A 25,865-nucleotide genomic window follows, 5' to 3' on the forward strand; every position below is an offset into this window, starting at 1 on the left:
TCTGGTGGAACAGCTCTGTTTTGTCAAGACAGAGGGATATATTGTCAGGTTTGAGTCGCTGCTAGATATTTACTGTCTGTCAGCAGTGAGGATACTGCAAGGGCATGCACCTAGCTGTACTATTCCCTGGTTTCATCTGTGTCACCAATGAAAATGTTTAATTGTAAATTAGAAGTAAACTGCTGTTAACAGCCCCCATACGAAAATGAATCCCCAAGTTCCACTGTTCCTACATCGCTTTAGGACTGTGCCATTAATTGCATATTGCCTCTCCCTATCCCTTCTGCCAAAATATATCCCCATGTGTTTTTCAAACTGATGATGAGGATTGTGATAGAATTTGAGAATATATGATAGTGAATGCAATGGGTAGCAGGTGACAGGTACAATTTACAGCGGAGAAATGTGGTAATATGTGTTGGAGGGTTGTCGGGTTGTTTAGAGGAATATCCGCAATGAAAAGATGATAATGTGTGTGATTCAAGGGTATGCTGAAGTGGAAAAAAACTATAAAAATTACTTTTGTAAATAGAGACATAGGCTACAAGTGAAGGGAAGTTATGATCAAATGTATATAAACTATTGGTCGGTTACAACCCAAACTGCAGACAGTATAATATCATTATAAAAGTAGCAAAGGTCTAACGTTTGAAGTGTTTAAAAAATTATCAAGGTTAGACAATGGGAAAGGCTCCTTCAGTTGATTAATGGTGTTTTGCTGAAGAAATCAAAGGCTTTTGAACTGTACAGTAAAATGTATGCATGTAAGGAAAGATTAAACTGCAGTAAGAAACCCTTTGGGTTTGAATCTAGTTCTTTTTCTTGTATCAGTTTCTTCACTGTCCCTAATTTTTGATGCTGGTCTGAATTGAGGCTGTACCTCTATTTGACATCCTTTCTTAATCCAAGTTAATCATTATAACCTGTCAGTTGTGGGGGAAATAATTTGGATGGCACACAGTAGTCTAATAGACGTGGTACTGGACAAGTAATCCGGGAAATTAATTCTAATTCCCATCAGGACCATTTGAAAATTGATTGCACCATATCTGTTGATCGGCATCAGAAGAAAAGCCATGAAAACTTCAGGATTATCAACTTCAGAACCCAACTTTGTTCAGGACACTTGGTCTACATGTAACTTTAGCACCACTCTGCTTGACTCCTAATATCCTCAGTGATCAGAAATGGGCAACAAAATGCCATTGTCACTGATATTCTGAAAACAAATCAAATGCAAAGCTCTATAGGGAACACGTTGTCATTCCCTATTGCCCCAGTGGAAGATTAACATGAATAACTGGGATGCTGCTTACTCTTGGAACATTTACTTTTTGATTCGTATTCTGTTGCCTCCCTGAACATTGCAACAACCTGAATTCTGTTCTTTCATTTCCTTTGATTTAGGAAAGGAGTTTGTGGCTAAAAATGAAAGCCTGAACTATCTACAGACAACTTTAGGCAAATCTTACATGTGCCATTCTGAGCAAACACTGCAGGTGGACTCCAACTTCTCCATCAATGCATTTGAGCTCCATGTTCAGCCATTTGGAGTAAACAACTCAAAATATGCAACTGGTAAGTTGTTGCAATTTTTATTTTTTATACTTTTCATATGAACTTAATGGGCAGCATAGTGGCACAGTGGCTAACACTGCTACCTCACAGCACCAGGGACCTGGGTTCAATTCTGGCCTCGTGTGACTGAAGTTTGCACGTTCTTCCCATGTCCACGTGTGTTTCCCCCGAATGCTTCTGTTTTCTCTCGCATTCTAAATATGTGCGGGTTAAGCAGATTGGCCATGATAAATTGTCCCTTAGTGCTAGGGGGATTAGCAGGGTAAATCTGTGGGACTATGGGAATAGGGCCTGGGTGGGATTGTGGTCGATGCAGACTTGATGGGCAAATGGCTGTCTTCTGCACTGTAGGGATTCTGAGTGGAAGTGGTATGTAATTAATATGATTGTGTATTTTCAGCTTTCTATATCCTAAGTACCATGTCTAGGAACACAAAACTTGGATTAAAGTGACCATCTCCTAGACCAAGGTTTCCCAAACCTTTTCAGCTGCGGAACCTCTAGTGACCTTCCAAGTGCATCAATGAATCCCAAGCATTCTCATAATGTCAGCTCCCTTGTTTTTGCTACAAAATAGTTGCAAGCACTGAAACCAAATGTAAAGTCTTCTCCAGTTATTTCTAAGCATATATTAATCTGATATTTTTAAAGGTCTTCTGATTAAAATATATAAGCCCCGTTGCCATTTTCAGTGGGAGGAATGATGTTGAAAGCTAATTCTAATATCGGATCCATACATCTCTCTCTCTCTCTCTCTCTCTCATGCTCGCACACATCTCACTCTTCCCATCCACTCGCATGTTCCTCTCGCATTCACATCTCTAACTCTCACCCGTCTCATTCACATACACCCTCGCTCTCAGCACCACGCCCCCCCCCCCTTCCCATTCATTCACAGCGTCACACATGCCCACATGTCCTTACACACACTTCCCGCTTCTTTAGCGAGACCTGCTGCCACCTGTCGGCCATGTGCAGCCTTTTCTCACTGCTGCTGCCCAGCTTCTGGCTGATTAGTCTCCTGCCTCACCTTGGCCTTGCTGTTGGTGGTAAGCTATTCTTTCCAGTGACAACATGGAATAAATCAATAGGTCCCTTGGAGCTTTAGACAAGTCTGCCTGTCAGCATCCAGTGCTCCAAAAAATCTTGCTCCAATCAGCCCATTTTATTTCTTTAATTCATCTTAAATTTTGCATATTCAAAGTGACGTTTGCCAGTCATGTGGTGGCTGTTGACTTTGCACATCACCTGCAGACCACGGAATCCTGAAACCCTCTCCTAGACATTTTGCTCATGCATCTCATTGAAGAATTCTTATGAAGATTTAATGCCAACTTGGAGCAGAGGTCTTTAATTGCTCCATAAGGTATTAATGTTGACATTGGTTTTGTGTATAGAAATAGAAGGTGCATTAACCATGGAACTGATTGTATGTATTTTAATAATGTTATGTCTTTTGGATTATTTAAGGTTCTGAATGTAACTTCTTTTTTGAACAGCTGAAGAATGCCAAATGGATAAAGATGATATGCTGATACCAATCATCGTTGGTGCCGCTCTTGCTGGTCTTGTGCTGATTGTATTGATTGCTTATCTGATTGGAAGAAAGAGGAGCCATGCTGGATATCAAACCATCTAACCTCACATAGATTTAGCTATTCCACCTCTGTAACTAATTCTTTTTCAAAGAAATGCACACACATTGTCTCTGGAATCTTGGGCATGGACCTCTGTTAAAGGGAGTTAAAAGAAAAGGGTTTACTGACAAACGGAATCCTCTGACTGACAACTTGCTTCTAACATTGTATGTTTTTAACCATATATGATGAAATATAGCCCAGCACACCCTTGCCCCCACCACCCATAGATCCTGAGATGGGGTATAATCATTACAGTATCCAACCCTGGGGTTAGTGTCCCAGTTGGGAAATAAATGCATGATAGTTAAATGCAAACTGAAACTCAAGACCTACCCCCAATTCAAAATACAATGTTGCCAGGATGTTTTTTCACACTTAATTCAGGGAGTGGCAACTGTATGCCAACTTTCCATGTTCCTGCTCCACAACTAGTTTCTTTATCCCAGGTGCAGAGGCACTGTGGGCAGGAAAAGAGGCTGGGCTTATTTATATTATAAAGTGCAGCTAACCGAGAGAGTTCAGTTTTTTTGGCAGAGGTTATGCTACTATATTGCAAGAACATCTTGGGAAAAGGACTGTTTGTGAGTAAATTAATAACATTTCACACTTCTGCTGTGTAACCAAGAGTGTTAATTCCTGCTTTACAAAAATAATGGTGTGTCGTGCGAAAATGATTTTTTTTTTGCTAACTAGATTTAACTTTTCCATGGGGTGTATATATGTATACACAAACACGTGTGCCTGTAAATTAGGCTACTTGCAAAGTACTCTTTGCACCCGCCCCCCCCACCCCCCACCCCAAAATACATTACAAATAAGTTACAATGGCTGGAGCATTGATAGATTTTAGTTTGGGTTGTGTATTCTTTAATCATTGGAATTATATCTTTAGGAAAGGATTTGTCATCTGCTCCTTGGCATTCTTTCTCTCTCTGCTTCATCCTCCCCCAACACACACACACACACACACACCTACCTTGGCGTAGATTGTGTCGCAGTGTTTGACCTTTTTGTGAAGAAAAGTGTAACATTGCTCTTGCCTTGGTAGCCTTTCACTGTTGTTACCATTCACAGTGATTGTATGGATATAAAACAAAGTGCATTGGGTGTGAGCAGCTTTTTCTGTATTGATCAGTGTTAAACTGAAACAGCTTCACTAATTACTGATAGATAAAACCAGCTGAATGTGGATAAAATCTAGGGTTCAAACTAGTTCTCAAGTGGTAGTCATTTCATACGTGTTGTGTGAACTTTGATCTGTAAACTTGAAGAATGTTAGTTGGACTAAAAGTCAACCCAGCACATTTAGCATGCACTGTTCTCACCAATGCACTCAATGTAAGTATAATTTAAGTTTTGTTTAACTTGATGGCCACCTGTTTTAAATCTGGTTGATGGTATTTAAAACCTTTTCCTGGGTTATATTTTTAAGCTATTGATTTATGCTTTTGGGTGATCTCGTCTGGGTGCTCCGCAAATGGTTAGGAGCTGGCACTCTTCTCCCCTTTTTTTAATCAATTAAACCGTGTGCATTTTTTTGTGACTGCACTTTTTCAGGCATGTCTTACCGTATAAAGAAATCTCGGCCTGCCAGTCGTGCTTAAGAGCTTGTTTGGGACTGTTGACTGAAGACTTGGCACAAAAGGTGTATGCATTGCCTATAACCGTGCTAATAAAGGATTTGTTTCTCAAAGGGCTATGTGCTGGTTTCCCTTCTGTTAAAAGCATTTGGCCAGCTCTCCTGATCGGATAACAAAGGGAATCTTTTTGTCGCACAATCACTTACCAAGTGTTGATCATTTGTTATGGAGAAAGTCTGTTTCTAAGATTGCATCTGGTTAGCAAGTCTTTGTATTGGGAAGGAGGAGGCAAACATTCTTGACCATGTAATTGCATCAAGTCTGAAGTTATGCTAGTATGATTTCTTGCAGCATATTTAGAGCCATTTTGTTTTACAAGAAATGTTTTCATCAACATTGCAAGTTGCTTGGTTTTTACATGACTTGCTTGATTTGACCTGTTTGCACTCTGTTCCATTCCTTTTTTGTACTTTGCTTTTTTGTTTTTTTTGTTTCTGTAATCTAGTTTGATGTTGGAGATGAAAACTTTCCTGACTTGTACTTGTGCATCAATAAAATTATTTCTATTCTGTCTGCCAAACATGTTTTAGGTTTATGTTAAATGCATAGTCCTGTTAGTTTCTGACCAAAGATTATTTCATTATTTAATATGAGCAAGATATCTGTTCAAATTTGCTGATGTGGCTTGGTGTCAAATTTTGTTTTGCTTAAAGCCTTTGTGAAGTGCCTGGGGTAGGCTACATTAAAGTACCATATGATGTCACTGAATTCTGATAAATTTGTCACTTTGCATGGGAAGATTCACCAAGTCTAGCAAATTTCATACTGGAATTACGTCATGAGTTTCCTTATGTCTTAACTTCATACTTGATCTCCACTTTACGTCACTGAATAAAAAACAAGTTTGAGAGGGCCCCAGGTTAATCACAGAATTCATTTCTTTCAGCAATGAGGTGATTAATACAAGACTTAAGGAAGGATAATTTTAGATGTTGAATTATAGACATATCCAAATGGATCAAAATGGGTGAAGAGTTACAAGCAAAGTACCAGGGCTTCGATGCAGCCTAAAGTCTCCAAATCTTTTTCAACAGTGGAAAGCTAAAAGCCAGTAGATTGCTTCTTCGTAAAGATTCGATGATGGTTGGAGACAGTGATGGCAAGTAGTGTATGTGAGCTGGTTTGTTTAATTAATTTAACCTTGAGAAAGGGTCAGTGACCATCTGCATTTTGGTGGAGTGCATTGTGTGTTATTTGCTGCACAGTAACTGGCCATCTGGTTCATGTTGGAGCTTATGCTCCACACAAGCTACCTCCAAACCTTCACCGTGGCCCATCAGCATAGACTTCTATTTCTTTCTCCATGTGTTAATCTATCTACCTTGCAAGGACTCTGGGATTCTAGAAGATTCCATTTGATGCATGATCCTATTAATAAACCTTTTAAAAGTATTATTGAACTAAAAATGTGTTGATCTGTAGAATGAAGACCTAAGTTCTTGCCCTGAAAGCATGCAGCCTGCTTTCCATTGTAATTCACTGGGAAGTTGAATGGTCAGTTCATTCCTTGAGTGTTGGGGAAACTTATCTTTGGTTAATTTCACTTTGAATGGGACTTGCGCCTGTAATGAAGACCTTGTACCTGATGTCTACATTCCAGCCTAGTGCATTGCCACACCGTTCAAAGCAACCAGACCCACAATGAGAAGAAACCCCTCTTGGCTCCCACACATATTCCATGGCAGCGGAGGCCAATCGCTGGATTTGTTTTATATTCGAAATAATCAAGAATGCTGATTACTTAGTTTTTTTTCATAATGGAAACGTTCTGGCATTTTGTCAGCTGTTGGTTGGCTTTGAGATTCTCTCTATCTCGGGTTCCCCAGCAAGTTACAATGTTGAAGCAGCACAACTTTCTTTCCAGTAGCAATGTATTGAAATTAAAAGTCTGGACAGATTCATCTGTTAATTAATGGAAACCTTCTACCCCTTTCCATTCCTACCATTCTGAGATAAAAGCCTCACATTGCATTTGCTCTTCTTTTTGCACCTGTTGTGGCTAAACTGGTTTTCCTTCTGCTTTTACCCTTGAAATCTACCTTTGCTTGAGCATGTAATACCAGAATTACACAGACAAATAAGCCTGTGGCCCCACTGTTCATCTTCCACAAGAGCTATCTTCCTGTTCTAACCCTGTCAGCACAGCCTATTCTCCCTTGTGTGTTTATTCAGCTTCCCTATAAAACAAGTAGAACCAGCTAAAATTAATTGGCACATACAGCTGTCACGCCTGTTACCCTTTATCGCACTTTACAACTCTTGGAAGTGCTGTGACCTACAGGGCTATATATTAAACGTATGTCCAAGTATAATGGTTTGTTTCTTCAACCACTCTCCAGGCTGTTTATTCAAGACCTCTGGAAAAGTAAGTTTTTCCTCTTTGTTTCTTTCTACCAATTATTTAAAATGTCTGCATAATTCTTTCCAATCCACTCTTATCTAAGCCTCATTTTATGCTATTTGAACCATTCCGTGTTGTGGCAAGTTCCTCATCCTAATCATCCTGGGATAAAGATGTTTCTCCTGTTTTCCTTATTGGATTTATTTGTGATCCCCATTTATGGCTCCTACTTTTGCACTTAAATGATGGATATCATTTTGCACTTAAAGGTTTTTAAAATAGTATATGCAGAAATTTATCAGATCACTCCTCAAGCTGTTACAAGAGAAAAGAGTTCCAAAGTATTCACTCCTTCCTGAAAGGTCTGGTATTCTAGTAATTTTTTTTACATTTCCAGTCCCTCTTCATAATCGAGGCTAGAACTTGCAGTACTCCATGAGTAATCTAGTTTAACCTTGCACGATATGACTTTGTGGTGATGGTCACATAGACAATGTTACCAAAAAAGGGATTCAGAGGCCTGGGCTAAGGTATAAGGCAAGGAGAGTCATGTTTAAATTATATCCTTGCAACTGGTGGGATTTAAATTCAATTAATTAATTAAACTAAAACTTAAAAAAAAGTTATAGTCTTAGTTAAAATGTCTAGAAACTACCAGAAAGTCGTATTAACCTATCTCAATCACTCAGGTCCTTATAGATGACAGATGTCCTTTATTAACCAGCCTACATGTGACTCCAGAGCCACAGCTCTGTAGTTGACTTGAATCCTCAAAAATGGCCTACGAATCACTCGATTCTAATGAGCCACCACTGAAAGGTTGAAAAGGAATAAAACCAGATGGACAATCTGCCAGAGAGGTAATCTGAAGGCACCCAAAGTTGCTATTAGCTTGAGTAGAATAACAATGGTGAATTAATTTTACTATTTGCCACCACAATAGGAGGGCAAAGAATTTTAATGAGCAAGGCGTAATGGTCTCTGCAGTTTGGAAAGCCTGCATCCAAGCTGTACTGTTTTGAAACATCGTATGCAAACAGTCCACGCAGAATAGCTTTTATTGAAGGTCAGAAGTCCTTTAACACACACACGTTATTCTGTCTTCCATTGAAAATAAACGATTTATAGTGCTTTAGAATTCAATGCCTCTACTGTTATTTGGTTTTAATTACCCCTGCCCATTTTATTAATCCATTATAACAAAAATTAATCTTCATAGTATTTATGTCAACTCATGCCCGTTTATCAAGTTAAATCTATCCAGTTATAACTGCCCTCTGACCACATTGAATGATCTTGCATTAATTACATTGTGCAAGCCACCACCATTTGGTCTCAGGAATTTGATTCCGCTGATTGTGACAGTCTTTCATTCCTACAGCCGACAGTAGTCCCATGAGGGCAAAGATCATACATGTTGGCTGGGGGTCAGAGCCTTATAGACAAATAGGAGGGCTGGCGAAGTGCTGTAACGTGAGCCAGAATTTCCAAACCCCAGAGCTCTAGAATTACAGGATTGATATGGATTCGGGATGTCATCAGACGTAAACTCAATCATCCACATTGCAACAATTGCTTACCACTAAGATTAGAGGCAATCTCTGCCCAAAGCAGTTCTTGGACTGAAACTATTGTGTGCAAAATTACTTCAAAATTACTGCGTGTAAAAGATTTCTTCCTCAATTCCTAAATTTTAAAAAATGTATTCATTTATCCACTTTAAATCCAGATTGAGCCTTTTAATTAAAATCTCTGCTCTTTCAAGTTAAGCAAGCTATTAAAATGTTACCAGGCTATTTACCTGAAAAGCTTTTCTTTTGTATTAAAGCATTGTTTTTGAAATCTTTGAATGATAATCTAATTATCCCTTGATAAAACAGGCTGAGAACATCATCCCAATACCCCCACTGGCCTTCTGTAGTAATCGCATTGTGACATTGCTGGATATGCCCTCTGCAGGTTGCGAAATAGCCAGAGACAGTAGACTCTGGGTCCTTTAGGAACAGGATTAGGCCATTCAGCCTATCGAGCATGCTCCACCATTTAATACAATCATGGCTGATTGGACACTTGGCCTTTTACCCACTATCCTCAATATCCTATTGTCAATCAGAATCTATCAATACCTGCTTTAAACATATACAATGACTGAGCTCCTGTAACCCTCCAGGGTAGAGAATTCCAAAAATTACAGCCCCCTGTAAAGAAATTTCTCCTCATCTCGGTCCTAAGTGACATCTCCCGTGTTTAGAATTGTGTCCCCTGGTATCTATGCTCCCCAAACAGGGGAAGCATCTTATGTGCATCTCATCTGTCTATTCCTTTTAAGCATTTTGTAGATTTCAATGCGATCACATCTCATTCTTCAAAACTCAGAAGACAGTCATTGCCCAATCTTTCATAGGACAGTCCTGCTATCCCCACTATCTTGGGAATTTTGGAATGGCATGATGGGTACAGGGCCCACTCGACCAAGGTTGGTGATATCTGGCTGCGGGGGGGGGAAGGGAATGAAGAAGTGGGCAAACGCTCCCTACCTGGGCGTTCCACCTTTCTGGTTGTGTGGTATTGTAGTGATTGTGGTGTCTATCTCCTTAAAGGAGCACAGCAGAAGAGGGTCACCTGAATTGACAGACCAATGGGAACTGAGGGCGAGTGATCACCCCAGAGGGTGGTGTCCTCTCTCAGTTAGGGTACATCTAGTAGCCATGTAGTTGACATGTAAAAGCTGGAGCTCTGCTCCAGACATCCTAGTGCTGTGTCTGATTTCTCTTTATCAATAAATACCTTTTGTTCCTAATGACAGCTGAAGTGTTGTAATGTTGCCTGAGAAGTGCCACACTGTCACAGGTACAATCAGCAATGACACTGGTTCAAAAACCAATGCTATAACAGGAAGCTGGGCTGGGTTTGTACCCCATATCTGCCATGTCCCCAAAGGAGGGCACAACTGGTGAGGGCACTCCCAGAGCAGCGCAATTGAGAGCATGAAGTTAGAGGTCTGAGGCTTGCTTCAAACTGTGGCCCACCCCTTCACCTCCCCATTAAAGGGAGCAGAGAGTGAGCAATAAAGAAGCCAAGCTATGGGATTAATGGATGAGAAAATTGAGGACTGTCACGGCTGCTGGTATTGGATCGCAACATTTTGCCAACATTCCTGATTGGCCCTTGTGTCCAGTGGTTAGCCTGAACTAATACTAGGATCTCACAATGTCACAAACAATGCCTGAGGCTCACTACAGCATTACAGACGTAGGGCTTTTAACAGGATATGTTGATTTATGCTTCAATTTGTACATCTTTTAGCCACGCTACTCCTTAAAACGCAAGAACCCTGCGACAATTTATTTGCTCATTTAAGAAATGGAACACACTCCCGATTTGGACGACGGTGGCTCCACAAATGGATCTCTCCTCAGATCACTTGGTAATTCACCATTGGCCCCCCATACGTTGAGCTCGTCAAAGATACCAGTTTCGATCATCTCCTCTTGCCACGGGATAGGGATATTACCAGTCGCAAATTCATCAAAAAACTCCTTGTCTGAATCTTCAATGTTGATGCCTTTCACAGTTGAGAAAGCGCCCACATCTTGAATGTCCTTTGCGTACACTGTTTTTGAGTCTGGCATGAATGGAGGGAGGAGTATACCTAGAAGGAACGGATAAAAAGTCAACAGTGATCAACGTTAATACACCCCATCTTTTTGTGTTGGACTATTCTACACTTTCTTTTGAAGGTAGTCACAATGAGAGCCCCATGCAACTCCAAGTACAAGAGCTTTCAGTCAGAATTCTGAAGATTCCACTAGGGAACTAGAATCCCACAGTGCTGAAGGAGGCTATTTGGCCTATTGAGTATGTTCTGACAACTATCCCACCCAGGCCCTATCCCCATAACTCCATGAATTTACCCTAGTTAGCCCCCCGATACTAAGGGGCAATTTAGCATAGCCAATCTACATTCTACATTTTTGAACTGTGGGAGGAAACACAAGCTAGGAATTGAACCCAGTTCCTTGGCGCTGTAAGGCAACAGTGTTAACCACTGTGCCGCCATGCCATTCCTACAACTGTACAAGTTACTGGTGAGACCGCATTTGGAGTACTGCTGACAGCTTTGATTTCATTTAAGGGAAGATATTTCACTGGAGGTAGTTCAGACAAAGTTCACTATGATGATCCCTGTTATGGCAGGATTGTCTTGTAAAGAAAGATTAAACAAGTTGGGACTCATCGGAGTTGAGAAGATTTTGAGAGCTGATCTCATTGGATTCTTAGGGGACTTGACAGGGTAAATGCTAAGAGGATGTTTTCCCCTCATGTGAGAGTGTAGGACCAGAGGACATAGTCTCAGAACAAAGGGGGGCAAATTTAAAACTGAGATGAGGAGGAATTTCTTCTCTCAGGGAGTTGAGAGACTTTGAAATTCCTTGTCACAGAGAGCGGTGAGAGCAGAGCCCTTGTGTATATTTAAGGCTAAGATCGATTTTTGATCAGTAAGGGAATCAAGGGTATGGGGAAAGGGCAGGAATCAGTCATGATCCTATTGAATCGTGGAGCATGCTTGAGGGGCTGAATGGCTTGATCCTGTTCCTATTTCTTCTGGTCTTATGGAGGGACTCCTCCCAGCTTTCTGGTTCACTGTTGCTCCTTCAACCAACATCAACAAGTGAAGCAATTTGTTCTTTATTCATTTGTGGGACATGGGCATCCCTGGCTGGCAGCATTTATTGCCCTTGAGAACATAAGAACATAAGAACATAAGAAATAGGAGCAGGAGTAGGCCATCTGGCCCTTCGAGCCTGCCCCGCCATTCAATAAGATCATGGCTGATCTGTCGTGGCTCAGTTCCACTTTCCCGCCCTCTCCCCATAACCCTTAATCCCCTCTCTTATCAAAAACCCATCAACCCGCTTCTTAAAAATATTTAGCGAGGCAGCCTCCACCACTTCAACGGGCAGAGAATTCCAGAGATTCACCACCCTTTGAGTGAAGAAGTTCCTCCTCAACTCCGTTCTGAACTGCCCCCCCTTTATCTTGAGGCTGTGCCCCCTAGTCCTACTGTCTTTTTTGAGCGGGAAGAGTCTTTCCACCTCTATCCTATCCATCCCATTCATCATCTTATACGTCTCAATGAGATCTCCCCTCATTCTTCTAAACTCTAACGAGTACAAGCCTAGTTTATTCAGCCTCTCCTCATAGCTCAACCCCCTCAACTCCGGTATCAGCCTAGTAAACCTCCTCTGCACTCCCTCCAAGGCCAAAATATCCTTGCGCAGGTGCGGCGCCCAAAACTGCACACAGTACTCCAGCTGCGGCCTCACCAATGCCCTATACAGCTGCAGCAAGACCTCCCTACTTTTATATTCAATCCCCCTCGCTATGAAGGCCAGCATCCCATTCGCCTTCCTGACCACCTGCTGCACCTGCAGGCTGGGTTTTTGCGACTCATGCACAAGGACCCCGAGGTCCCTCTGCACCGTCGCCTGCTGCAGTTTTTCGCCACGTAAGTAATAGTCCTTCCTACCATTCTTCCTACCAAAGTGGACCACCTCACACTTGCCAACATTAAATTCCATTTGCCATTTCCTGGCCCATTCGCCCAGCCTATCTAGATCCTTCTGCAGACTCTCCACACCCTCCGCACAATTTGCCCTTCCCCCAATCTTGGTGTCATCAGCAAATTTCGACACCCTACACTCGGTTCCCTCCTCCAGATCATCTATATAAATGGTAAATAGCTGAGAAGGTGGTGGTGAGTTGTCTTCTTGAATCTCTGCAGTCCATGCGCTGTGGGTTGACTCACAGTGCCATTTGGGAGGAAATTCCAGGATTTTGATCCAGCGACTGCGAAGGAACAGTGATATATTTCCAAGTCAGGGTGGTGAGTGGCTTGGAGGGGAACCTGCAGGTAATGGTGTTCCCATTTATCTACTGCTCTTGTCCTTCTAGATGGAAATGGTCGTGGGTTTGGAAGGTGCTGTCTAAGGATCTTTGGTGAATTGCTGCAGTGCATCTTGTAGATAGAACACACTGCTGCTACTAAGCGTCACTAATGGAGGGAATGGATATTTGTAGATGTGGTGCCAATCAAACGGACTGCTTTATCCTGGATGGTGTCAAGCTTTTTCAGTGTTGTTGGAGCTGCACCTCTCCAGGCAAGTGGGGAGTACTCCATCATGCTTCTCGTGCCTTGTAGATGGTAGATAGACTTTGGGGAGTCAGGAGGTGAGTTACTCGCCGCAGTGTTATTAGCCTCTAACCTGCTCTTGTAGCCAATGTGTTAATGTGGTGATTCAGTTGAGTTTCTGGTCAATGGTAACCCCAAAAACATTGTTAGTGGGGAATTCAGTGATGGTAACACCACTGAATGTCAAGAGTTGGAGTGTCTCTTATTGATGATGGTCATTGTCTAGATCTTGTTGCATTTGAACGTGGGCTGCTTCAGTATCTGAGGAGTCACGAATGGTGCTGAACATTACGCAATCATTGGCGAATATCCCCACTTCTGACCTTATGATGGAGGGAAGGTCATTGATGAAGCTGCTGAAAATTGTTGAGCCGAGGACACTAACTTGAGGGACTCCTGCAGAGATGTCTTGGAGCTGAGATGACTAACCCTCCACAAACATAACCACCTTCCTACATGCCATGACTCCAACCAGTGGAGAGTTTGCCCCCTGATACCTATCAATTCCGCTTTTGCTAGGGCTCCTTGATGCCACACGCAGTTGAATGTAGCCTTGATGTCAAGGGCCATCAGTCTCACCTCACCCCTGGAATTCAGCTCTTTTGTCCATGTTTGGACCAAGACTATAATGAGATCAGGAGTTGAGTGACCCTCGCGAAACCCAAACTGGGTGTCACTGAGCAGGTTATTGCTGAGCAGGTGCTGCTTGATAGCACTGTTGATAACCTCTTCCATCACTTTATTGATGATCAAGAGTAGAGTGATGGGGCGGTAATTGGCCAGATTGGATTTGTCCTGCTTTTTGTGTACAGGACACAACTGGGCAATTTTTCACATTGTTGGGTAGATGCCAGTGTTGTAACCGTACTGGAAGAGCTTGGCTAGGGGAGCGGCAAGTTCCGCAGTACAAGTCGGAAAGTTATGAGGGACCATTGATTTTGCAGTATCCAATGCCTTCAACCATTTCTTGATCTCACGGGAGTGAATCGAATTGGCTGGAGACTGGCATCTGAGATGCTGGGGACCACCAGAAGAAGCCGAGACAGATCATCCACTCGGCAAGATTGCTGCGAATACTTCAGCCTTATCTTATGGATGAGAATATAGGAGACATGGTTAGTAAGTTTGCAGATGAGATCAAGACTGGTGGCATAATGGACAGTGAAGCAAGTTATCTCCGATTGCAATTGAATCTTGATCAATTGGGCCAGTGGGCTGACAAATGGCAGGTGGAGTTTAATTTAGACAAATGCAAGATGATGTATTTGTGAAACCTCCTCCTCCAGTGAGTTAGTTAATTGTCCAGCACCATTCACGACTGAATGCGGCAGGACTGCAGAGCTTAGATCTGATCCGTTGGTTGTGAGATCACTTAGCTCTATCTATCACATGCTGTTTTCTGCCGTTTGGCACGCAAGTAATCCTGTTTGGCAGCTTCACCAGGTTGACACCTCATCGCTAGGTGTGCCTGGTGCTGCTCCTGGCATGCCCTCCTGCCTTCTCCATTGAACTAGGGTTGACCCCTTGGTTTGACGGTAACAGTTGAGTGGGGGATATGTCAGGCTATGAGGCTGGAGTACAATTCCACTGCTGTTGATGGCCCATAGTGCCTAATGCTTGCCCAGTCTTGAGTTGCTAGATTGGTTCAAAGTTTGTCCCATTTAGCATGGTACTGGTGCCACACAACACAATGGATGTTATTCTCAATGTGAGGGCGAGATTTCATCTCCACAAGGACAGTGTGGCTTGTCACTCTTAGCGATACTGCCATCGACAGATGCATTTAATAGTTGGCTGCTGGGGTAATATCCTAATGGGATAGTGGTGTTTATGCAATGGGAAATTTTGTCAGGCTGCAATGAGTGCCTCACTCTCAGAGAGGCCCAGCTCCCCATTAGCATGGGACAGACCAGGAAATACAGGGATTGTACTGCAGCCTGAGCCAGGAGAGAGTTAAGATCAGGGTGTACACTGGACCCCAGTGAAGTAAAGGACTATTGATGCAAAGACTGCCTTCTGGGTCGAGTGCATGGTGGTTATATTTACCAGACTAGTAAACTAGAACTTATGGATTTTTAAAATTCACTTATGGGATGTGGGCGTTGCTGGCTAGACCAACATTTATTGCCCATAGCTAGTAGCCCTTGAGAAGATGGTGGTGAGCTGCCTTCTTGAACTGCTGCAGTCATGTGGTGTAGGTACATGCATAGTGCTGTTAGGAAGGGAGTTCCAGGATTTTGACCCAGCAACATATGTGATATATGGTGATATATTTCCAAGTCAGGATGGTGAGTGGCTTGGAGGGGAACCTCCAGGTGGTGATGTTCCTAAGCATCTGCTGTCCTTGTTTTTCTAGATTGTTGAGGTTGTGGGTTTGGAAGCTGCTGACTCAGGAGCCTTGGTGAGTTCCTGCAGTGCAACTTGTAGATGGTACACATGGCTATCACTGTGTGCCGGCAGTGGAGGGAGTGTATGTTTGTGGTTGGGGTGCTTTGCCCTGAATGATTAATAATCCAGAGATAGGAGTGCTTTTCATAGAATCCCTACAGTGCAGAAGGAAGCCATTCGGCCCATCAAGTCTGCACCGACCACAATCCCACCCAGGCCTTATTCTTGTAACCACATAATCTCTCTGACACTAAGGGGCAATCCTACCCAGAGGTGTTCCCCGTGACCCCAAATATTTACCATGCTAATCCCACTAACGAATACATCTTGGACACTAAGGTGCAATTTAACAAGGCCAATCCACCTAACCTGCACATCTTTGGAGTGTGGGAGGAAACCCACGCAGACACAGGGAGGATGTGCAAACTCCACACAGTCACGCAAAGCTGGAATCAAACCTGGGTCTCTGGTGCTGTGAGGCAGCAATGCTAACCACTGCGCCACCGTGCCGTCCTATTCCTACCATTGGCAGTTCATGAATTTGAATTGAGTTAGTTAAATAAACCTGAATTCAAAAGCTGTCGTCATGAAACATTGACTGTCATAAAAACACCTCTGCTCCACCAATACATCTTTCCTGTTTATTACCCCTAGCTGAGGGGTTAACTACCAAGGATTTAAGGTGATTAGTCAAAGGATTAGGAAGGATATTCAGAAAAAGCTTTTTTACTCAGAGGACGGTGGGTGTCCGGAACTCATGGCCTAAGTTGAAGATTGAACCAAAGACGCTCAACTCATTTAACCAATACCTGGATGTGTATCTGAAGTGTTGGAATCTGCAAGTCTGAAAGTAGGATTAGAACTGAGAGCGAGCTGCTTTTCAGTTGGCACGAACACAATGGTCTCTTTCTGTATTGTAACTTCTGTATTGTTCTAATATCCTTCAAGAAGGGAAATGTGCTGTTCTGACTCAGTGTGGCCTATACATGGTTGGAAACCCACAGCAATGTGGCTGACTCCAAACAAGCCTCCTGAGTGTTAATAAAACCAGAGGGAGCACTCGGCACTGACCACGGTGTCAGATTCAGACGTGACAAAGGCATACACAATCCATTCGACCCTGAAAAGTGCTCCTCATTTGGCTCAGTGCCAAAACTGAGAGAGCCTGACATAGCCAAGCTCACACTAATGTACCTTGGGTGTCTTGTCCCACATGCGCACCCATTCCTGACATCTTTGTTCTACCTTCACTCTGAATCACCTCTTGGGGCCTTAATAAGAAAAACATAAATCTTGTCCTTGGCTTGTCCTGCCTCAATCTTCCCCAATAGGTATAGACAAAGGTCATGGGTAGAGGAGGGCACTCATAATGTTAAAATGGCGGAGCGGGCTCGTTGGGCCGAAGGGCCTGTTTCCCGTGCTGTGTTGTTCTTTGTTCTAAGACAAATATGGGATGCGGGAATGTAACATGTCAGACATTCGTAAGACAGTTTGTGGACATTATTTAGGAATATTATTAGAGGCACATCGATACAGGCCCTCACAGAAATATAAGCCAATACCTCACAAAATAGAAGAATTAAAGAAGTTGATTTTTTACCAGCTTCAAGTTTTCTCCAGTTAATGTTCTTAAAGAAGGGGTGGCTCCTTATTTCATCACAAGACCCATTCTTAAATCCAAGGCGTTTTTCAGGCTCCTTCTCCAGCAAAGCCTCGCAAAACAACTTGCAGGGCTCACTGAATTTTTCACAGTACGTCACCGGGTCTTCCAAAATCCGACGCTTCACCTCCTTGTTCTCAACCTAGTGACAGGACAGAAAGCCCAGAAATTGTGCAACATAGTCAATGAATCCCGCTCCTGTGTTCTCTTCCCATCGCTCGGTAATCTTTTACCTTACGAGCATTTATTCAACTCTTTAGAAGCCTGTTATTGAATCTTTGAGGCAGTGGATTTGAGAGCACAGCAACACTGGTAAGGCCACACTTGGAGTACTGCCTACAACTCTGGCCGCCTTGCTATAGAAGGATGTTAAGGGGTGCAACACAGCTTTACAAGAATGTTGCTGGGTCTGGAAGGTTTGAATTATAAAGAGAGGCTGGATAGGTTGGGACTTTTTACCTGGAACATAGGAGAATGAGGGGTGACCTTATAGAGGTTTATAAAATCATGAGGGACATAGATAAGGTGAATAGGCAAGGTCTTTTCCCCATGGTAGGGGAGTCCAAAACTAGACGGCATAGGTTTGAGGCGAGAAGGGAAAGATTTAAAAGGGAGGCAATTTTTTCGCACAGTGGGTAGTGTAGGTATGGAATGAGCTGCCAGAATGGATGGCAGAACATTTAATTCTCAATGTTGTACAATTACAACCTTTAAAATACATTTGGATAGGTGTATGGATGGGAAAGGTTTAGAGGGGTATGGGCCAAACACAGGCAAATGGGACTAGTTCAGTTTAGGGAATCTGATTGGCATGGACAAGTTGGGCCGGAGGACTTGTTTCTGTGCTGTGTATCTCTATGACTCTAACTTGTGGGGTAACGATAAACGTTTCTTCTGCTTTTATTGTCAGTCACCTTACAACTGTACCCCTTGTTATTGACCCATCTGACAGCAGAAACAGTCCTGCCTTATTACATCATCAATTTGGGTTGGGTAGTGCGGTGGCACAATGGTTAGCATTGCTGCCTCATAGCGCCAGGGACCAAGGATCAAATCTGGCTTTTGGTCACTGTGTGGAGTTTGCGCATTCTCCCTGTGTCTGCATGGGTTTCCTCCCGCACTCCAAAGATGGGTGGATAAGTGGATTGGCCATACTAAACTGCCCCTTAGTGTCGGGGGGGTTGGTGAGTAGGGTAAATACATAGGGTTACAGGGATAGGGCCTGGGTGGGATTGTTGGTGGTGTAGGCTCGATGGGCTGAATGGCCTCTTTCTGCACTATACAGATTCTTTTCTTTCTAAAAGCATTCAAGATATTACACACTTCTCTGCCTAAAACTCTCTGCTCCAAGACCAAATGCAGCATCACAGAATCACAGGATCATTTTGGTGCAGAAGGAGATGGTTCAGCCCATCATATATACACCAGTTCTCTGAATGAGCATTTCACCAAGTACCTCTCCCCCCCTCCCCACCTTCTCCCCAAAACCCTGCACATTCTTCCTTCTCACATAATGATCTAATTCCCTTTCGAACAATTATTTGAGCCTGTCTCTACCATGCTGTCAGCTTGAGCATTCCAGACTTGCTAATGTAGAACACTTTCTTCTCATGTCACTATAATGATGCACTTTCACTAAAAATACAGAAGGTATTTATTAATAAGCAGGCACATGGCTGCCCTTAGTCCCCGACCTGTCTCCTGCCTAAGAAGGGATTCCACCCCTTGGGGTAATTACCTATTCTGAGTCCCAATTTGTCCCCCTAGTCAGGTGACCCTTACTCTGCTGTGTTGCCCTTAAAGGGGAAATCACCACAAATAATCACAGCCACATTTGCTTCTTTTACTAATTACTTCAAATCTGTACCCTCTTGAACTTTTTACAGGTGGGAACAGATTCTCCCCGTCCGCTCTTTCCAGCCTTTTCATGATTTTGAACACCTCTATCAAATCTTCTCCCAGCCTTCTTTTCTCTAAAGAAAACAGTTCATAATCTAGCTTCATAACTTGCAGTTTCTCAGTTCTAGAATCATTCTTGTGAATGTTGCCTGTGCTCCCTCCAGAGCATCCACATCATTCCTAAAGTGTGGAGCCCAAAGCGGGACTCAGTGCTCCAGCTAAGACTGAGTCTGTGTCCTATACAAGTCCAACATGACCTTGATCTTCTCTTCTACCTCCTCAGTATTAAAGCCCAGGATACTGCCTGCTTTGTTAACTGCTTTCTCAACTCGTGTGTATATGAATAGGTCATTGAAGAACAAATCTCATTCCACAGCTGAAGTCCCTCGCCTCTGGTACACACTTTTGAATGCCTCCCGTTTACCAGACATCCCTTTGCCTTCCCAGACTCTCCCAATTAAGTGCTGGAATCTGAAACCGGTACAGAAGAATGGAAAAACTCCGCAGACCCACCAGCATCTATCAGGAGAGAAACATAGTCAATGTTTTGATTCCTTGGCCCTCAGTCAGAACTAAAAGGAGGAAGAATATTTGAGCTGTGGAAACTGCAACAAGAAGGAGCAACTTCCAGAACCAGAAACAGATGGTCTGGTGTGAGCGGGGATGGAAGTTTGTATTGAGGCAATGCAGGTGTGGAATATTAAACAAATGAAAAGAAAAGGGATTTAAGATAGAGGAGAAAATTTAAAGTTGCCGAACTCAACGTTGAGTCCCGAGAGCTGCAAAGTGCCCAGTCGGAAGATGAGATGCTGCTCCTCCATTTTGCTTTAGGCTTCACTGCTGCAGGCCAAGGGCAGATATGTGGGTACGAGAGCAAAATGCTGGGTTAAAGTGGCAAGCAACAGGAAGGTTGGAGTCATGCTTGTGGACTGAGATAAGATGTTCCACAAAGCGGTCACCCTGTCTGCGTTTAGTCTCCCCCCGGTAACACAGTAGAAAACAGTACCACTGCAGGGAAATCCATTGTCAACTTGTTGGACTACACACTTCAACCAGATGAAATCGAAATCCTCGGCCGAGGGCTCCGTAAGAACATAAGAACATAAGAAATAGGAGCAGGAGTAGGCCATCTAGCCCTTCGAGCCTGCCCCACCATTCAATAAGATCATGGCTGATCTGTCGTGGCTCAGTTCCACTTTCCCGCTTTCTCCCCATAACCCTTAATCCCCTCGCCTACCAAGAACCTATCTACCCGCGTCTTAAATATATTTAGCGAGGTAGCCTCCACCTTTAATTTAGGAACAATTTATTACTGCCAATCAGCCTAATAGCACATCTTTGGGGTGTGGGAGGAAACCGGAGCACCCGGAGAAAACCCACGCAAGCACAGGGAGAATGTGCAAACTCCCACAGACACCGGCCCAAATCCATGTGTCTGCACAGCAATCAGTGATAGTCACTGAGCTGTCGTCTTGCCCAGTATCTGGTCCAGTTTAAGCACACACTAACAACATGAAGCACTAGGCCAATCTCGAACAACCAAGAGCAGCCCAAGTACGACCCATCGCGTGTATGCCCCTCGTTGGACACAAGGCGGACCGACTTAAAACCTGTGAATTTTTGCCCCACCACCAAAATACACCTCATCAGTCTTGCAGCAGACACAGAGGAATTCATCAGGTGAATGAGACTGCGGGAGTTCTTCCACAAACCTCAAGAGATCAACAGCGAATACAAGGAGACAGCCAATGAACCAGAACAGCTGACAGAGGTCCACGTTACAGCAACTGAAGAGGAAAGAGTCGAATGGGACTCCTCTGGAAGGCTGCTGCCCTCGACTTGACGTGTATGTTCCAGCCATCAGGAGGTGCATCAACACCAGATTCATCAGCCTCACTCACAAGACAGCCCCGAACATCACCCAAGCACAATGCAACACCATCCACGCTCTCAACAGCAACCACAACATTGTCATCAAACCAGCAGACAAAGGAGGGGCCATCGTCTAACTGAACAGGATGGATTGAAGAAGTGTACCAACAGCTGAACAATGAAGAACACTACAGACAGTTACCCACAGATCCGACCAAAGACCACACCCGTCAGCTCAACAGACTGATCAAGACATTTGATCCAGACCTTCAGAGCACCCTCCGTGCTCTCATCCCACGTACTCCCCGTGTCGGAGATCTCTTCTGCCTCCCGAAGATACACATGGCAAACCCATCCCATCGTATCCGGCAATGGGACCCTGTGTGAGAACCTCTCTGGCTAAGTCGAGGGCATCCTGGAACCCATTGTACAAAGAACCCCCAGCTTTTGTCGTGACACTGTGGACTTCCTACAGAAACTCAGCACACATGGAGCAGTTGAACCAGGAGCACTTCTCGTCACAATAGATCTCTCGGCACTTTACACCAACATCCCCCACAATGATGGCATTGCTGCAACTGCCTCAGTACTCAACGCCGACAACTGCCAATCTCCAGATGCAATTTTACAACTCATTCGCTTCATCCTGGACCACAATGTCTTCATCTTCAACAACTGGTTCTTCACCCAGACACACAGAACAGCCATGGAGACCAAATTTGCACCTCAATATGCCAGCACCTTCATGCATAGGTTTGAATAAAACCTCTTCACTGCACAGGACCTTCAACTGATGCTACACACAAGATACGTTGATGACATTTTCATCCTTTGGACTCATGGTGAACAATCACTGAAACGACTCTATGATGACATCAACAAGTTCCATCCCACCATCAGACTCACCATGGACTACTCTCCAGAATCGGTTGCATTCTTGGACACATGCATCTCCATCAAGGACGGTCACCTCAGCACCTCACTGACCACAAGCCCACGGATAACCTCACAATGCTCCACTTCTCCAGCTTCCACCCTGAACACGTTAAAGAAGCCATCCCCCATGGACAAGCCCTCCGAATACACAGGATCAGCTCAGATGAGGAGGATCCCAACAGACACCTCCAGACCCTGAAAGATGCCCTCTTAAGAACAGGATATAGCACTCAACTCAACGATCGACAGTTCCCACGTGCCACAGCGAAAAACTGCACCAAACTCTTCAGAAGACAAACATGGGACATCCAGTACTTCCCCAGAGCGGAGAAGCTACAACATCTTCTCCAGAGCCTTCAACATGTCATTGATGAAGACGAACATCTCGCCAAGGCCATCGCCACACCCCACTTCTTGCCTTCAAACAATAGCACAACCTCAAACAGACCATTGTTCGCAGCAAACTACCCAGTCTTCAGGAGAACAGTGACCACAACACCACACAGCCCTGCCACAGCAACCTCTGCAAGACGTGCCGGATCATCGACATGGATACCATCATCTCACATGAGAACACCATCCACCAGGTACACGGTACATACTCTTGCAATTCGGCCAACATTGTCTACCTGATACGCTGCAGGAAAGGATGTCCCGAGAGATAGAGTACTGGGGGGACCATGCAGACGCTACAACAACGGATGAATAAATACCGCTCGACAATCACCAGGCCAGAGTGTTCTCTTCCTGATGGGGATCACTTCAGTGGTCACGGGCTTTCGGCCTCTGGTCGTCGGATAAGCGTTCACGACACAGACGACACAGAGTCGCTGAACAGAGACTGATAGCCAAGTTCCACACACATGAGGATGGCCTCAACCAGGATCTTGGGTTCATGTCACACTATCTGTAACCCCCATGACTTGCCTGGGCTTGCAAAATCTCACTAACTGTCCTGTCTGGAGACAATACACATCTCATTAACCTGTGCTTAACTCACATTGTCTGTATCTTTAAGACTTGATTACCTGTAAAGACTCGCATTCCAACCATTATTTTGTAAATTGAGTTTGTGTCTTTATATGCCCTGTTTGTCCACAGAACTCCCACTTACCTGACGAAGGGGCAGAGCTCCGAAAGCTAGTGGCTTTTCCTATCAAATAAACTTGTTGGACTTTAACCTGGTGTTGTGAGACTTCTTACTGTGTTTACCCCAGTCCAACGCCGGTATCTCCACATTATGCATTTAGTCTCCCCAGGGAGACTCTATTGGGAGCAGCGAATACAGGAGAACAAATTGAAGGAGGTGCAAGTGAAATGTTGCTTCTCCTTGAAAGCAACAGAAAGCATCATTTTCAAAAGTGACGTTGTCAGAACTGATCATAAAATCAGAATCCCTACTGATGAAGGCCATTCAGCCCATTGAGCCTACACTGGCAACAATTCCACCCAGCCCTATTCCCGTAACCCCATGTATTCACCCTGCTAGATGGTCTACTCCTGCCCTTGTGTTCTGATATTTTTACTATGCTGTACTTTTCTTTGTTCTCCTTCTTCTTTGTAATTCCAGAACAGGAGTAAGTTAACACTTTTCCAGAGACAGACCTGGCCAACAGTGAAGCCAAAAGGAAAGGTCTAAGAGCAAAGAGGAAGGCAAAAAAAAGAGAGCCAGAAGTTTGGAAAATGCAAATCTGACACTGAAGGAAAAAACAGTGGAAGACAGAACAGCAAAGGTTGGTGCACCTTTTATTAAATCTTTGGGACTCTCTCCCTCGGAGAGCAGTGGATGCTGGGTCCTAGACCTGACTATATTCAGAGTTAGACAGATTCTTGTTCAACAAGTGTCAAGGGTTACAGGAGAGGGGACAGTCAGAAATATAGAGTTAAAACCACAATCAGATTGGGGTTTCTCTGTAATAGGGGGTCCTGTGTAATGGGAGTTTGCGTGTAATGGGGACGGTTTGTATGTGATGGGGGCAGTTTGTGTGTAACAGGGGATGATTTGTGTGTAACTGGGTACAGTTTGTGTGTAACAGGGTGCGTTTTGTATGTAACTGGGGGCAATTTGTGTGTAACTGGGGACAATTTGTGTGTAATGGGGGAGCAGTTTGTATGTAACTGGGGGCAGTTTGTGTGTAACTGGGGAGCAGTTTGTGTGTAACTGGGGTGGTTTGTGTATAATTGGGGGCAGTTTCTGTGTAACTGGGGGCAGTTTGTGTGTAACTGGGGACAATTTGTGTGTAATGGGGGAGCAGTTTGTATGTAACTGGGGGCAGTTTGTGTGTAACTGGGGAGCAGTTTGTGTGTAACTGAAAGCAGTTTATGTGTAACTGGGAGCAGTTTGTGTGTAACTGGGGGCAGTTTGTGTGTAACTGGGGGCAGTTTGTATGTACCGGGTGGGGTGGTTTGTGTGTAGCTGGGGGCACTTTGTAATGGGGGAGCAGTTTGTGTGTAACTGGAGGCTGTTTGTGTGTAACTGGGTATGGTTTGTGTGTAACTGGGAGTGACGTGTGTGTGTATAGGGCGCTTTGTGTGTAACGGGCACTTTGTGTGTAATGGGATGCTTTGTGTGTAACGGGGCGCTTTGTGTGTAACGGGGCGCTTTGTGTGTAACGGGGCGCTTTGTGTGTAACGGGGCGCTTTGTGTGTAATGGGGCGCTTTGAGTGTAATGGGACGCTTAGTGTGTAACGGGGCGCTTTGTGTGTAACGGGGCGCTTTGTGTGTAATGGGGTGCTTTGTGCGTAATGGGGTGCTTTGAGTGTAATGGCGGCTTGTCTGTAACGGGGGCTTGTGTGTAATGGAGACTTGTGTGCAATGGAGGCTTGTGCGTAACGGGGGCTTGTGTGTAGTGGGGGTGACTAAAGAATATCTTAAAATATCCTTACATGTTCACCCCGATATCGGAATGGACCCTTGGCTGCGATCATCTCATACAGTGTGACTCCCAGTGTGAAATAGTCGACAGAATAATCATATTCCAAACCTTTAAGCAACTCTGGAGCCATAAAACCTGGAAGTGAAACACAACAGATCATTAACCAATGGGAATTCACCACTTCAACATGGGCACCCCACCCCCCCCAAAGCCCAAACCCCTCCTCCTTCCCTCCCTCCCTCCCTCCCTCCACCTCCCCTCTCCCTAGCCCGTGCTCCCCCTCATTCCCAGAGGAATTGCAGTCTGTACCTGGAGTTCCCGCATAACCTTTGATCTTCGTCTGATCGTCCACCAGTTCGACCGCAAGTCCAAGGTCAGAGATTCTGACGTGACCTGAAACACAGCCAGTTACAACACAACTGTTCAAAACAGATCTTCTGTCCCGTTGTAAGCTTCATTTCTCTGCATCCTGTAATCCTCAGATCAGTCTGAGGAGGCAGAGTTCTCCGGTCTCGTAAACCCCATTACCAGAGAGGACAGAGAATTCGGCACTCAGTCAAATGTCCATTCCCTGCGGCGGGACTGGAGAATTCTGGCTGGAGAGTGTGGAAAGTTGGTTTGGCTGAGTTCCATGTTTCTCTGTAAGTCACTCACCAGTGCCTCCCTTTCTGTTCGGAGAAGAGGCAGGGCAGCTCTCCCCACTCTCCTCTGGTCAATGTGTTTCCCTCAGCAAACACCTCTTACTCATTATCTGGTAGTTCATCTCATTGTTGCCTCAAGGGTCTTGCTGAATGCACATTGGCAGTTAGAACATTAACTTTGGAAGTCAGTTATAATTATCA

General features: G+C 44.2%; 2 protein-coding genes across 2 annotated transcripts in view; one reads left to right on the forward strand and one right to left on the reverse strand.

Moving 5' to 3' along the window:
- The window catches only part of LOC145353409 (lysosome-associated membrane glycoprotein 1-like), a 42,466-nt gene extending 37,088 nt beyond the window's left edge, over positions 1-5,378 (forward strand). Inside the window, exons 8-9 of the mRNA XM_080204155.1 lie at positions 1,408-1,578; positions 3,078-5,378. Of these exons, the coding sequence (XP_080060281.1) occupies positions 1,408-1,578; positions 3,078-3,217 (311 nt within the window). The 3' untranslated portion in view covers positions 3,218-5,378. The remainder of the gene's footprint in view (positions 1-1,407; positions 1,579-3,077) is intronic.
- Positions 5,379-8,239: 2,861 nt separating this feature from the next.
- Positions 8,240-25,865, reverse strand: part of grk1a (G protein-coupled receptor kinase 1 a) — an 82,956-nt gene continuing 65,330 nt past the window's right edge. The window contains exons 4-7 of the mRNA XM_080204154.1: positions 25,333-25,416; positions 25,034-25,158; positions 17,381-17,582; positions 8,240-10,851 (exon numbers count right to left, since the gene is read on the reverse strand). Coding sequence (XP_080060280.1) covers positions 10,556-10,851; positions 17,381-17,582; positions 25,034-25,158; positions 25,333-25,416 — 707 coding nt within the window. The 3' untranslated portion in view covers positions 8,240-10,555. The remainder of the gene's footprint in view (positions 10,852-17,380; positions 17,583-25,033; positions 25,159-25,332; positions 25,417-25,865) is intronic.

This window comes from Carcharhinus amblyrhynchos, chromosome 15 (assembly GCF_965287045.1).
Source record: "Carcharhinus amblyrhynchos chromosome 15, sCarAmb.v2.hapA, whole genome shotgun sequence".
In the NCBI taxonomy this organism is placed as follows: domain Eukaryota; kingdom Metazoa; phylum Chordata; class Chondrichthyes; order Carcharhiniformes; family Carcharhinidae; genus Carcharhinus; species Carcharhinus amblyrhynchos.